We start from the raw sequence: 12908 nt of genomic DNA, 5'->3' as shown, positions 1-12908 counted from the left end.
CAAAGCACAGACAATACACAGCAGTCTTAAAAATAATTAAAAGCTAACTCCTAACTCTCACTCATAGGTTTGCAAGGAGGAGGGAAGGCAGGCATAAGACCAATGAAGAGGACAAACCGCAGTGCAATCTCAAAGGGGCAACAGTGGGGTTTTGCTGGTACTTCAGTGCAAAAGAACAAGGCAGTGAGGAAAATGGGTTCAGTTTCAACCCATTCAAAAGCCTGTATTTGTGGGCACTGCCAGCAACACTAATTTTGGATGGGAAAGAGTTGAGGCACAAGGAGCGCAACTTGAAAATCACCACAGAACCAGAGGAGCAGACAAAACACACACCTACATGGGGTAGTTGTAGTCTTCTAGCAGCTAGCCATTCCCCATTCCCCCCCCATTCCCACACAGCCTCCTGTAGTGGGACCCAAAGATTCCAGATAGACCAGAACTGGATAGGTCCCATAGATTGGCGAGGAGTACACGTTGTGATTTCTTTTTTTTCTTAAGATAAAGTATTGTTCTGTAGCGCAGAACAAAATATCAATGCATAGTTTCACTAAAACTGTGGAAACAGGAGAGTCTTGTGGTACCTTAAAGCCTGAGAAATGTTTTGGGCCACAAGTTATTATGGACCAAAGCTGGCCTCAAACATGGTTGCTTCCTTGCATAAAGTAGATCATATTTGTGAATGACGCTGTGGCCAACAACTTGCTGCTTTGCATGTGAGCTTGTTCAGTCTCCAAGCCTTTCACATACTTCCCCCCCCCCCAAACTTACGGGTTTCGTGATACTGTCATCCGTTTCTACTCAACTTCTAGAGTTCCACATTTAGAAAGCAAAGTCTTGTCACTTACCTTGTTGTCGTTGGCATCCTTCAGTCTCGGAAGACTATGGTATCGCGCTCTGAATGATGGTTTTGGAACAGTGTCCTTTTCAGTGTGCGAAGCCTGGGTAAAGTAGGTATGGAGGATAGGCTGTTTCCCATGCAGCAAATCCCCCCTCTCCACGTCGCTGAAATGGTCCAATGGAAAGGCAGAGGCCAATACGGTTGGTTCCAGCGGCGTCGCAGGAGTTGCCAGAACGTGACTGTGTTCAGCCATGAACTGCCTCAGGGACTCCGGCTCTGGATTTTGCCTCGAGGTGGACTCCTGAAGCCTTTCCATAACGGAATGTAGCCACAAGCCAGTGAAGGTTTGGGATCAGTCTTCCTTCTCTCAGATGATCTGCCTTCCCAGGCTATGGAGTCCCATCTACCCGGTGGCTGTTTAGTCGCCTCTTACAAGTACAACCAAACTGAGGGCCTATTCTTATCCCCAGCCCCCAGGGGATTGTCCTATACCTAAAATAATGATAATCTCCTCTTAACATTAGGATAAAACTGTCAGTGGCACAGGAATTAATAATAAATAACAAACTGAGCTTCTGAACGTGTTCATCAATTCTCAATGACACTCGGGCTAACAAGCTGTTCTGATTTTGATAAGAGGCATTCTCTTGAAGATTAGAGCTGCTCAAGCATTTTAAAAAAATTGAAATGAAAGGCAGCAACAGAACAAAGCAGCAGGGGTTTGAAAGTTCAGGAAAGAGGCAGAGGTGAAACTGTGTGCCATATACCAGCAGCAGTATTCAGAGCTCCAAATTTGCTGTGGCAGAAAAGGACAGAGCACAAAATGCCCCTAGGCAGGGGTTTAAGGATTTAAGAATTTAAGTTCCTGGTCCTTTCCTTTGTGATTTGAAAGCTATCTGAAGAGGGATTGCTCCATTTTCCAAACAAGACCTTTCTCAATTTCTGTTTCATGCAACTTGATCCTCAAAAAACATCACTAATAAAAAGAAGGATGGGGTGTTTTCACCATCAGTTTATACAAGGCTTGCTGCAGTTATTGCTTGGGATTCTAAGACCCTGCCAGGCAGTAGTCTCAACCAAGAAAGCATGCCTGCTCACAAGTGTCTCCCCAGCCCCTTATTAAACTGAGAGTCACAAAGTGACTTTTGTTCAGGTTTGCTGGGTGTGGGTATCCTATGTGGTAGCAGGATCACAGCCCTGACACCTGGAGGGAGAAAGTTGTTGGCCAGGTAGAAGCTGGAAGCAAGCACCCTAATTCAGTTGGTCAAGACAGTTGGTCTTGCTTCACCCAGATGATGAAGGGTGGCCACCACTCAGGCCGGCAGAATCTTTTACTAAGAGACAAGCTGTTCAAATGGAAACAGCAGCCCTTTATGCAGAAGGCTTTATGCAGCCAGGTTGGAACTGCATTGGTCCCCTGGGTCACCCGACAGGTGCTGAGTCAGCTGGTGGGCTTGCAATACTGTCTTCACTATGCCTCTGGGGGACAAAGCAACTAAAAAGGGAAAGGTGGGGCCAGAGCCAGCCTTTAATGCTGAGACTCAGACTAGAGGGTGAGTCAAGAAGGAGGTTAGAAGGGACTTAGGGGAAGAAAGCCAGGAGGAAGAGATGGGTCAGTCCTGGTCCTCCCAGTAGTCTGAGAGAGATCAAGTAAAGATGTGGCCAGGGGTGTCAGAGGGAGCTACTCACCAGAGCCATGTTCTAACTTGTTGCGACGCTCCAGTTTGAATAGCACTGTTATATTGAATCAGAGTGTTGTCTATTTTGATCAGTATTGGCAGCACAGAATGGCAGGGTCTTTCCAGGGTTTCAGACAGTAGTGTTTACCTGAAGCCAGTGGTCTGAAACTGGTAGGGAGGGCATGAAATCCCAGGGAGAAGCATAGGATCCTACAAGGTTGGTAGGGTAGCAGGAAGTCTATTTCATTCAGCTGTGACTTGCATGGGTTGATGACTCTGAATTTTGTCCTGATAATCAGTTTTATCCAGGAGAAAATTTTACTGGGCTGTCACCACATGCTCTAGCATTTTGCCTTATAAAGAGCTGCTTAACAACTATCACCCTGTGTCAAAGTCAGAAATTAAATGGTAACATTTCTAACAAAGGATGTTCCACTGTCTCCTTTCACACAGCTGGTGCATACGTGTTCTTTCAGGAGGCATTAATCACCTCTGTTGCCCATATACCACTCACTGTATCAGTCACTGAAATAACCAGCCATGGTGGGCAAGGATAGTGTCTGCATTTTCATACCTTCTAAGGTTTGCTTAGCACTTGATGAATGTACAGCTCTGCAACTGGATCTGGTTCACAACTTGCACGTTTATCAACTGCAGCATTTGGAGAACTGTTTAGGTATGGAGAGTGCTGCCTTGGGGAATGAATTGGAGTAGATCACCTTGGTATGTTCTTACTGTTAATATGCCTGTTCTTCATCCTACTCTGTCAGTTGCTTGGTGGCTTGTTGCAATAAATGGTGTGGTGTAGTGGCAGTGAGAGCACACCTTTCTGCTTCTCATAGCCGTTCATTTCCAGGGGGGGAAAAGTCATTGGTAACAGAGAGCTGCTTTTGCCCTCTCTGAGTGTATCTGTTTCTTGTGGGGTGGGTGGGGCTGAGGATATATAGTGTGAACCTTAACTGGTAATAAATTGGACCTATGTCAGTATTCTCTCATTGATCTTTCCATACCCTTTGTGAGTTTTAAAGGAGAGAAACCCAAGAAAATCCCATGAAGAAGTCATTCCATGAAGTTGTTTAAATTTTATTTTCTAGATCAGTGGTTCCCAAAGTTCTTAGCCCCAGAACCCAGTTTTTAAAAATATGACACTCTATTAGGACCCATCTAGCTTCTGGAAACAAAAACAAAAGTTTGCAACTTACCAGCTGCTCAAGCCTTCGTTTTACCCTTCTGGAATGTTTGTTGAGTTCCACATTCATCTGACTGGGACCATTCTGGTGGCCTTGTGTTCCCCTTTGCCTGGCCTTTGAGGCATGGTTGCCTGCTCATGAGTAAACATGCACGTTGTCTTATTTTCACTTTCTATAGGGCTCAATATATTTTCCATGTAGTCAAAGCACATGGTCCATATGTAATTTGCAAATGTGACTATTGCAGTGTAAGGCTTGGCAGCTCTTCTTAGCAGTAAGTTTCATTGAGTTCAACAGGATTTACTCGTAAATAACTGTAGGTTTGCAACCTTAATGTATTAAAATTGTTTGGGGAGGAGCTGCAGCATGCAGAAGGTCCTGGATTCAACCCATGATACCTCCAGGTAGGGTAGGAAATGAATGGGGTCTGAAGCTGTGGGGGGCTATTGCTGGTCATTGTGGACCATACAGAGCTAAATGGACCAAGGCACTGACATGGTATAGGGCAGCTTCATATACTGAGATGTTTGGAATCTTTGCATTTGAGCCACTAGCAAAGTGTCATTTTGATGTTGTTCAAATGACCCCAAAGTCTAGGGTTACCAGATACAAAGGGGGACAGAGTGGGGGGACAGACAGGAAATTTTGGCAGGTGAAGCTTTTTAAACATTTGAATTCCCTCTTCTATATGGTAGTTAAAGGTATAGGCCAGTGTTTCTCAAACTGTGGGTCAGGACCCACTAGGTGGGTTGCAAGCCAATTTCAGATGGGTCCCTATTCATTTCAATATTTTAATTTTTAATATGTTAGACTTGATGCTACCGTGGTATGTAACATTTGGGAAACGTTACACATCTGTACTTTTAACAGGCTACTATGTATATGCTTTTAACAATGATATTAAATGGGACTTACTCCTGGGAAAGTGTGGGTAGGATTGCAGTCTAGGTTTGTTAAAAATTTTCCTGCTTGATGATGTGACTTCCAGTCATGACATCACTTCTGTTGGGTCCTGACAGATTCTCATTCTTAAAAGTTTGAGAACCACTGGTGTAGGCACTCTGTTCCCCCTTTGTATCTGGTAACCCTACCAAAACCCTCCCTTTTTTCCAGACTCCTGTTGAGTGTTGGGTGTGTGTATGTGCTGGAGACAGAAAGGAACTGTTTTCTCAATTGTGTTGTCTGAAAAAGAAAAATACTTTTGTTTTATGTGACTGTCATTGTTCTCTTGTATGCTGTTTTTCTAGCATCCTCCTGGTCAATTGAGAAGGAAATACAGTTCCTGTTCTACTATTTTCCTGGATGACAGCACAGTCAGTCAGCCCAACCTCAAGTATACTATTAAATGGTGGGTATGGCTACATTCTTTTGTGCACGATTTTGTTGTCTTTCCAGATGATTGCTTTTTAAAAAGCTCTCCAAAGAAGGAGGGAGAATCTAATTGGGTGCTCAGATCTTCTGGGATTTTTGCATGGGATCTACAGAAATGCTGAGAATTACACCTCAGATTTCATGGATAAGAACCAGAAGAACAATTCTGATTGTCAGCTGAGAGAAAAGGAGCATAAAATTAGACTTTCCCATGGCCTTCTTCAGGCAAGTTTTTGAATGGTTCCAGGATAGGGTAGTTTTGCTTTTGGGGTTTAGAAAAGCAATTCATGTCAAGAGTATATTTATATTCTCATTTCCTCGAACAACATTTGATGGCGTATAAACCAAAGGCAGCATTAGAGGAGACAAATCTATCAGTGCAGTAATGCCTAGTGAATGGGTGATCTTGAGAAAATGCTTATCTCCCAGCCTAACTCCCAGCCCTTGAGTTACAGGGATGCAAATATGTTAAATAACTTAATCCTAAAAATCATAGTATTCTCTAACCTTCTGATGGATGCTATAGAGGCTGCACTTGCTAAGGACATGGTTGCCTCCAAAGGGAGAGGGGCTCTCAGCATTACTTGAAATCACCTTCTCCCTAGTTTCCACTAGAACTGTTTTCTTGTACATCATAACCCTGCCAAAATACAAAGAAGGGATAAGAGTCTTCAGCAACACAAAATCTCTAATGTCTTTAAGGGAAATATTCATTCTGTTGTAAGAAAGCTGACTTAATGTATATTTTCTATTTATTAGCATGACTGCATTAGTACATATCTATTCATCTGTCACAGAAAAAAGAAACAACACTCAAATATTCAGTATAATGCCTAACTGTGAAATGATTTTTTTTTTTGATACATTGAACCTCAAACAGTTTCTGGCACCTCCCAAAAACAAGTTTCTGTATCACTCAAAGGATAGATTTTGTTGAATTAAGAGTGAGGTTTGAATTTCTAAGAATGAGACATTCATTTGTTGGACTCCAAGATAAGGTACCCCAGAGAAGTGATTTTTTTGGTGGAACCCTGAAAAATGGCAACTTCACCCCTTAGTGGTTTTAGAAATTCCTCTGCATGAGTAATGAATTGCTGCAGCTTTTCTGTCTTTAAGTGAGAGTAAGCAAAAACGGTATCCAGATCTCAGCTATAGATCCTTCAAAAATGTATCTCCACAAATGTTTTCTTTATAAAAGGTTTGCGATTAAACATGCTGAGGGCTTCTTGTAGACTTCATGAAACACCCTGGTCTGCAAGAAGCAAGTCATTTTCCTCCCTGGATAATTTGTTCCTTATACCCTGTGGAGGGGAAGGGGGGGGATTCAGTATTTCTCACCTGCCTCAGAGACTATTCCATTTTCAATCTAATGAAGAACTGTCTTCGTCCCTTGTGGAGGGTAGAGATGCGAGATTTGTAACAAAATGCTAATGACAACATCCAAGACTTAGGCACTGATCTGTACTTGGGCGTTGGTGACCTTTTTGGTGCTAGATCAATCACTCCTAGCAAGAAATATTTTTCATCCTAATAGCTGCTCCAGGGATTCCTTCTTTCTTCCTGCTTGAGACTGTACAGCAATTCACCTCCAGAGTGAGTTGTGGAAGATGTTTGGGTATCACTAAGTTGGTATCTTTCCAGCCACGTTCAGCAAAGGGATACCTACAGTCACAGTGTGCCTACCTTTTGCTTTTTAAACTAAAGACTCCACGTTCAGACCTGAGTTTCTTAGAGGGCCTGATCTTCCACTGTGGCCAAAAGGGCTTCAACCAGCATTGATGGCAAATAGGTTAATTACTCTTGGCCTTCCAAAGCCATTTCAAGAGACTAATAGCTCTTGCCCGTTTGGCCAGCATGCCTGCAAATGCTTGTGTTAAGTCCCCAGAGAAAGAGATTGTCAAGGTCATTGTAAAGAAGGAAATGCATTTTTGTTTTTTGTTTTTTTGCCAAACCAACAGTCTAGTATTAGATTACCGTGGTCCCTCAGACCCCTGCCAGCTCCTAGTGTTCAGACAGGTAGCATTAAGCTTCTGGTAGTCAATAAGCCGACAAAAGAAACCATCAGCCTTATCAGCCATTTTGGTATGCAGTAGGTAAGGGGGAACTTTTTTCTGTGTGTCATCAAATACGTCCCTTTTATTTCCAAATTCAGTCCTGTATTTCTTAAGTCTGAAGCAAGTGCACTAACTTTTTCGAGTATGGGGTCATTCCCCACTGCTTAGGCTGGTTTCTGGCTATCTCTCTGCATATTAATATTGTGGAATAAGATTTTCATGCAGTTCATTGCTGTTTTTCTTTGGAAGTACAGAAACAAATGTTTTCTTTTTTCCTGCTGTTGGCAGTGCCGAAATTTAGACACACTTCTGTGTGCTTACACAAATATAAGTGTGTAATATTGTCCACACTTGGGCATTTGTTGATATGTTCTTTGCCAAGAATGCGGTTCTAGACCAATACCAAGTTATCTTAGGGCCCAATCCTATGCTTTTCCCTGCTGTAGCATGCAGCCACTCTAAAATGGGTTGCTCTGCATGCTGTGGTGGTAGTGGTGGAAGGATGCGATTGGAAGGTTTGGAAGGTAAAGGGAAAATATTTTCCCTTATCCCTCGGTAAGCTCCTTGACCAGCAATGTGTCTCCTTGGACCTGTGGCTCTCCTAGGAGACAAATGGGACATGTCACCTTGCTCCAGAGGGGATAGCATCCAGTGCAAATAGGGTGCCACTCCCTCCTACCTCTGCTATGCTCCCGACCCACCCCGGTTCTGCTCCATTATGCCCTCTCCGCACCACATGATGCCCACCTTGCCGACTCACCAGCGTTGGTGAGTCTTCCTCTCCCTGCCGTTGCTCTGCAGCATCTCCAGTGGTGGCCTGGAAGCGTGGGGTTTTGGGCACTTCTGCATCACCATTTATGATGGCTGTAAAGCACATTCTGCCAGTGTGGTAATGCAGCACACGGTTGGACTGCAAGTGTACTAATTTAGGCACAGATTGAAGTGACATGTCACCCATTATGATGGTTGTGTTCTGCATTTCTTCCCAATTTCTGGGTCACACTTATATTTATGTGAGAAGATGCAGATAGATAGAAAGTGTGATAGTCACCTATATAAAATTGCTGTTGCATGTGCTCCAGATCCCAATATCATGGCATGAAAACTGTAACCACAAAATAATGCGGACTTTTTTCTAAAAGAAATCTGGCTTTTGCTTCACGATAAGACTTTTAGCATGTATATGACAACAAGAATATCATAAATCAAAGCCTCTAAACTACACAGGTATTCAATGCACTTTTTACTTCTGAAAGCTTGCAGTTCATTCTTGCATCTGCCATAGCTTTGAGATGCTAGCAAAGTTCTTCGTAAAACAATGTGAACTTTTGGAAGAGTCACAATGAATCCTATATCTTTCCATTGTTTTGTTTTTTTTTAATCCCAGCAGCCTTTGAAATCCCATAAGCATAGAATAAATTGTAGCATAATTGCATCATGCTGTCTATCTTAGTTTGTGAGGTATCAAGAGAGACCGTAGTCGTCTTGTAAAAAGTTTTCTGAGATGAAAGTCTAGAACCACATTTATTATAATGTGCATTCTTGTGATGCACAAATGCAAAGTCACAAGTTCAGACAGCAATGAATGATAATCAAATAGTACAGACAATAAGATCCTTTCCCCACCACTTCCAGTTTAAAATGTTTCTCAATCACCATTAGAATATATGGCTAGATGGTGTTCTTACTTCATTTGTGTCTCTGTCCCTGTTGAGTTCTGCCATTCCCCACCCCCTCCAACTTGGTTACCTTTCAGTTCTACTACTTCTTTTCTAGTCAAACCCCTATTCTAGTTCCTACATTCAAGGTTTCCAATTTTTGTCATATCTTATGATAGCTCCTCTGGCTTCTCCATGTTCCTCTCCTTAGTTGGATTCACACAATTTGCTGTTAGCTCATTTTGTTCTTGCCCACTTCACTTTTGTGCCTCCTGCTTGTATCTCCAGGCTTGATGCAAGACACTGCTAATATAAAAAACTGCATTTGGTATGGAGTGTTGCAAAGTGTTTACTGTATCTGTAAACACACTTACACTCATACATTTTGTGGGTACTGGTATGCTACTATCTAAATGTGCTAGATTTCATTCATGCCCTTAAAATTGCTGTCCTAGGACACCATTTAGATTGCTTAGCTATCTCTTCCTCTGTACTTTCTTAAAAACTCCTTTCACAGCTGGGCCACTCTGAAAAAGCATATTATCAAAAGCTATGTAGATAATGGTATTCAGCTTTGTTTGTAATGGACAAACCATCGTTTCTTGTTATGGATCCTCGTCCTTACTAATAAGGTGTTCTTGGTGCCTGGCTGAAATATAGGTGAACGTCACTTAGTGATGTTTCTATCTGTGATGGACTGCATGTACAATGGTCTGTTGCTGATCTTTTGTGTTCCCTGAAGCATTTGGTGGGCAACTGTGAGATACAGGAAACTGGATTAGATGGACCATTGGTCTGATCCACCAGGGCTGCTCTTATGATGATTCCTGTTTCCTAAACCTGAAACCTATGGAGCAAAGGGAGCTGTGCTCCCCTCACCTCAGGAGGTTTTTCTGAGCCCAGTAGAGGCTGCATGCGTCTGCCTATAGCAGGGGTGCTCAATAGGTGGATTGCGATCTACCGGTAGATTGCGAGGCAAAATGAGTAGATCATGGAGTGCCGACCCCCCCTTCAGGTGCCTCTGGGAGGAAACGCCGGGAGTAAGGCCCATTGTACTCAATGGGGCTTACTTCCAGGTAAGTGTGGCTAGGATTGCAGCCTCACAGCCTAATCCTAGGCATGTCTACTCAGGGGTAAGTCCTGTTATACTCAGTGGGGTTCAAGGTACACCAACATACATTGTACACATAAATGTTATATGTTATGATGGCGCGAACATTGTAAAAAAAACTCTGGTAGATCTCCGGGCCTTGCTGGGTTTCAAAGTAGCTCTCGAGCCAAAAAAGTGTGAGCACCCCTGGCCTATAGCCTCTGCTGGGCTCAGAATGGCTGATATGGCCAAAAAACCTGCAACTTCCAGTTTCTGAAGGGTAACAGGAAGTGCCATTTTTATGCCTTATAAGGCATTATGAAGTCAGTGGGGTGTTTTTTTTTTTTTTTGCTGAATTGGCCATTTTGAGCCCTGCTGAGGTTACTGGTGAACACACATGGCCTCTGTGGGGCTTAGAAAAGCCTCCAGAGGTGAGGGGAGCACAGCTCCCCTCAGCTATGTTGGCTTTTAAAAGGTGATGTCATTTAACAGTGGTGTCACAATGCTGTAACGATGGCGTCACATCCCTGGGATCCCTGGGATCAGGGAATGCATGCCAGTCATTAAGCGACACTCACCTCTATTTGTAAAGCTTGTATATGGTGAATTCGTAGAATATCTTCAATTGCCTCCCAAGACACTAACTTCATATTTTGTTTTACAGTGTAGCCCTTGCAATATATTACCACATCAAGAACAGGTATGTAAATGTTGGGATAACCCACTTCATTGTGTCTTTTTTTATTAAGTAGTTATGTTTTGTTCCTGCTTATTATACATTTAATAGACTGCAGCAGTGGTTTCCAAACTGTGGGTTGCAACCTGATTTTTGGTGGGTCCCCAAAGGATGATGGAAAAATTAGATAACTAATTGCCTCAGGCCCTGAAGCTGTTCAAAAATCAGATGCTGTAGCTGTTAATTACCCTATAAAGAGGTCAGCTCTTGCAGTTTGCAAGTAAATATAGGGAGATAAATGTTTGAGGGTCCTTTTTCTCGTTATTCTAAGTTAAGAAATTATTTCTATATCTCCTTTTCTTAAGTCTAGTAAACCTAGGTGGGATCTGATAGAGCAGCATTTAAAACATGGGTCCTACTGCTGAAAAGTTTGAGAACCACAGGACAGGAGCGATCAAATTTAAATGATTTTACTTGGGGCCATCTTATGTTCCATCTGAGGTGTCAAAGTCATTTCAGTTTTTGTGGGGCTAACAGCGGTGGTCCTTCTCATTTTATTGTTGCCCTCCTAGGTGATATACCTCCTCTTAAACTTAATTCTGAAGAAGTAAGTTGCTAGTAGGACTAAGTTTCTAATAACCATGCTTTGGGTTATATCTTAATTGCTGTGGGAAGGGGCAAGAAACGAAAGCCATTAAAGTCCTGTTTCCTAGAAAATGGAGACCTTGCCTATGGCTCACTTTAGTTTCTTAGTTCTTCTGCAGACTCTTTATTAGCTGCCCCTTAACTGTGTTTTATGAATCAATAGCAGGCTTATAGGATCCTGCTCTCTGCCTCCCTTCCTCTTCAGTTTTCTTTGCCCTGTTTATTCTGGCTTGATGTAATATCTGACTTTCTTTAATATAGTTATCACTGACCTGGGGTCACTGGCAGTAGCTGGGAATCTTCCCTAGTCATCTATGCACAGCACATTGTACATGTGCCCTCTGCTGTATTTGGGAGGTACTGTTCCCTGGCTGAAGAAGTTTGTTTATATGAAACTTCATACTGTTTATATGAAATAATAACTTGCAATACAAAATAAATGGTTTGAGTTTCCATTTTAAAAAAAATTGTCTAAGGCATGAAAAGGAAAAATGAGTTGAACCATAAAAAATGGAAAGGTTATGCTTCCACAAACAAAATAAATGCAGTTTCTGCATCTTCTCCCATTACTGTTGTGCCATGTATCTGCAGTTACGTCCTATAGTGGTATTCCTCTAAGTGAATGCAGTAGCCTTGAAAAGTAGGGGAACAAAGCTTAATGATTCTGAATCCCAACCTCCGCAGTTTGAAAAATGACACTACTTTTCCATACAGTGTTGCCTAGTGCTAAGACCTGGGCCTGTTCAGATTAGACTTGGTGGAAGGTTCTGAGCAAATCGTTTCCATTCATCCTCTGTTTCTGTGCATGTGGAATGAAGTCAGCAGTGAGCTCCTTCTCAAGTGTGTACATGATTGAGAAGTAAATGTCATATTGACCCTTCTGGATAAAGTGGGCTAAAAGACTGAATGCATATGTGACTAAGCAAAGACAGGAAAAGCCTGCGTTTGGTTGAACCAAGAGGCTTTTAGGGCACACAGAAGCTTGCCCTTTCCATTTTGTTATCTGCATACCCTTTAAAAACCAAAGGTTTTCTGGAACACAGTATATTCTGAAGAAGAAGCTTTGTGGAATTATAAAGGATATATGTTTTTCTCTATAATTGTAAAAATATTTATTCCAAATTACTCCTCCCAAGACCCCCATAACAGGATCCAGGAAAAATTTCAGAATGTGCTCATTTTTTTTGCTGATTTAGCCAATATTCATAGGCAGCACAAGACAGCAGAATCAATCAATCAATCAATCAATCAATCAATCAATCAATCAATCAATCAATCAATCAATCAATCAATTTGTTTCCTGCCTATCCTCAGTGGTGCTCAGTGTAGTAACATTAACTAGTTTATGTAGTTGACCTTATAAGTAGTACATTATTTTGTTCTGTTTACATGTCTTTTGAAAAGACTATTTATGTAGTGTATATAGACTATTGCAGTGGTTCTCAAACTTTTTAGCACTGGGACCCACTTTTTAGAAGGACGATCTGTTGGAATCCACCAGAAGTGATGTCATTAACCTGGAAGTGAGTGGAAGTGACATCAAACCGGGAGATTTTTAACATCCCCATATGACAAAATCAAATCAAATTAAGTAAATAAATGTTTACAATAAGTAGAAGTTTAAAAATATATTTAAAATAAAGAAGAACCCTCATAAACTTTCCAAGTAGTTGCTGGTCTGTTTTTAAAAAAATTACCCAAACATCC

General features: G+C 42.0%; 1 protein-coding gene across 3 annotated transcripts in view; it reads left to right on the top strand.

Moving 5' to 3' along the window:
• The window catches only part of CCNY (cyclin Y), a 105356-nt gene that overhangs the window by 76019 nt on the left and 16429 nt on the right, over positions 1-12908 (top strand). For all 3 annotated transcript variants that reach the window (XM_066628646.1, XM_066628648.1, XM_066628647.1), the window contains exons 4-5: positions 4955-5055; positions 10545-10580. In XM_066628646.1, the coding sequence (XP_066484743.1) occupies positions 4955-5055; positions 10545-10580 (137 nt within the window). The remainder of the gene's footprint in view (positions 1-4954; positions 5056-10544; positions 10581-12908) is intronic.

This window comes from Tiliqua scincoides, chromosome 5, assembly GCF_035046505.1.
Source record: "Tiliqua scincoides isolate rTilSci1 chromosome 5, rTilSci1.hap2, whole genome shotgun sequence".
Lineage (NCBI taxonomy): Eukaryota > Metazoa > Chordata > Lepidosauria > Squamata > Scincidae > Tiliqua > Tiliqua scincoides.
This window is presented reverse-complemented; position numbering and strand designations above follow the sequence as displayed.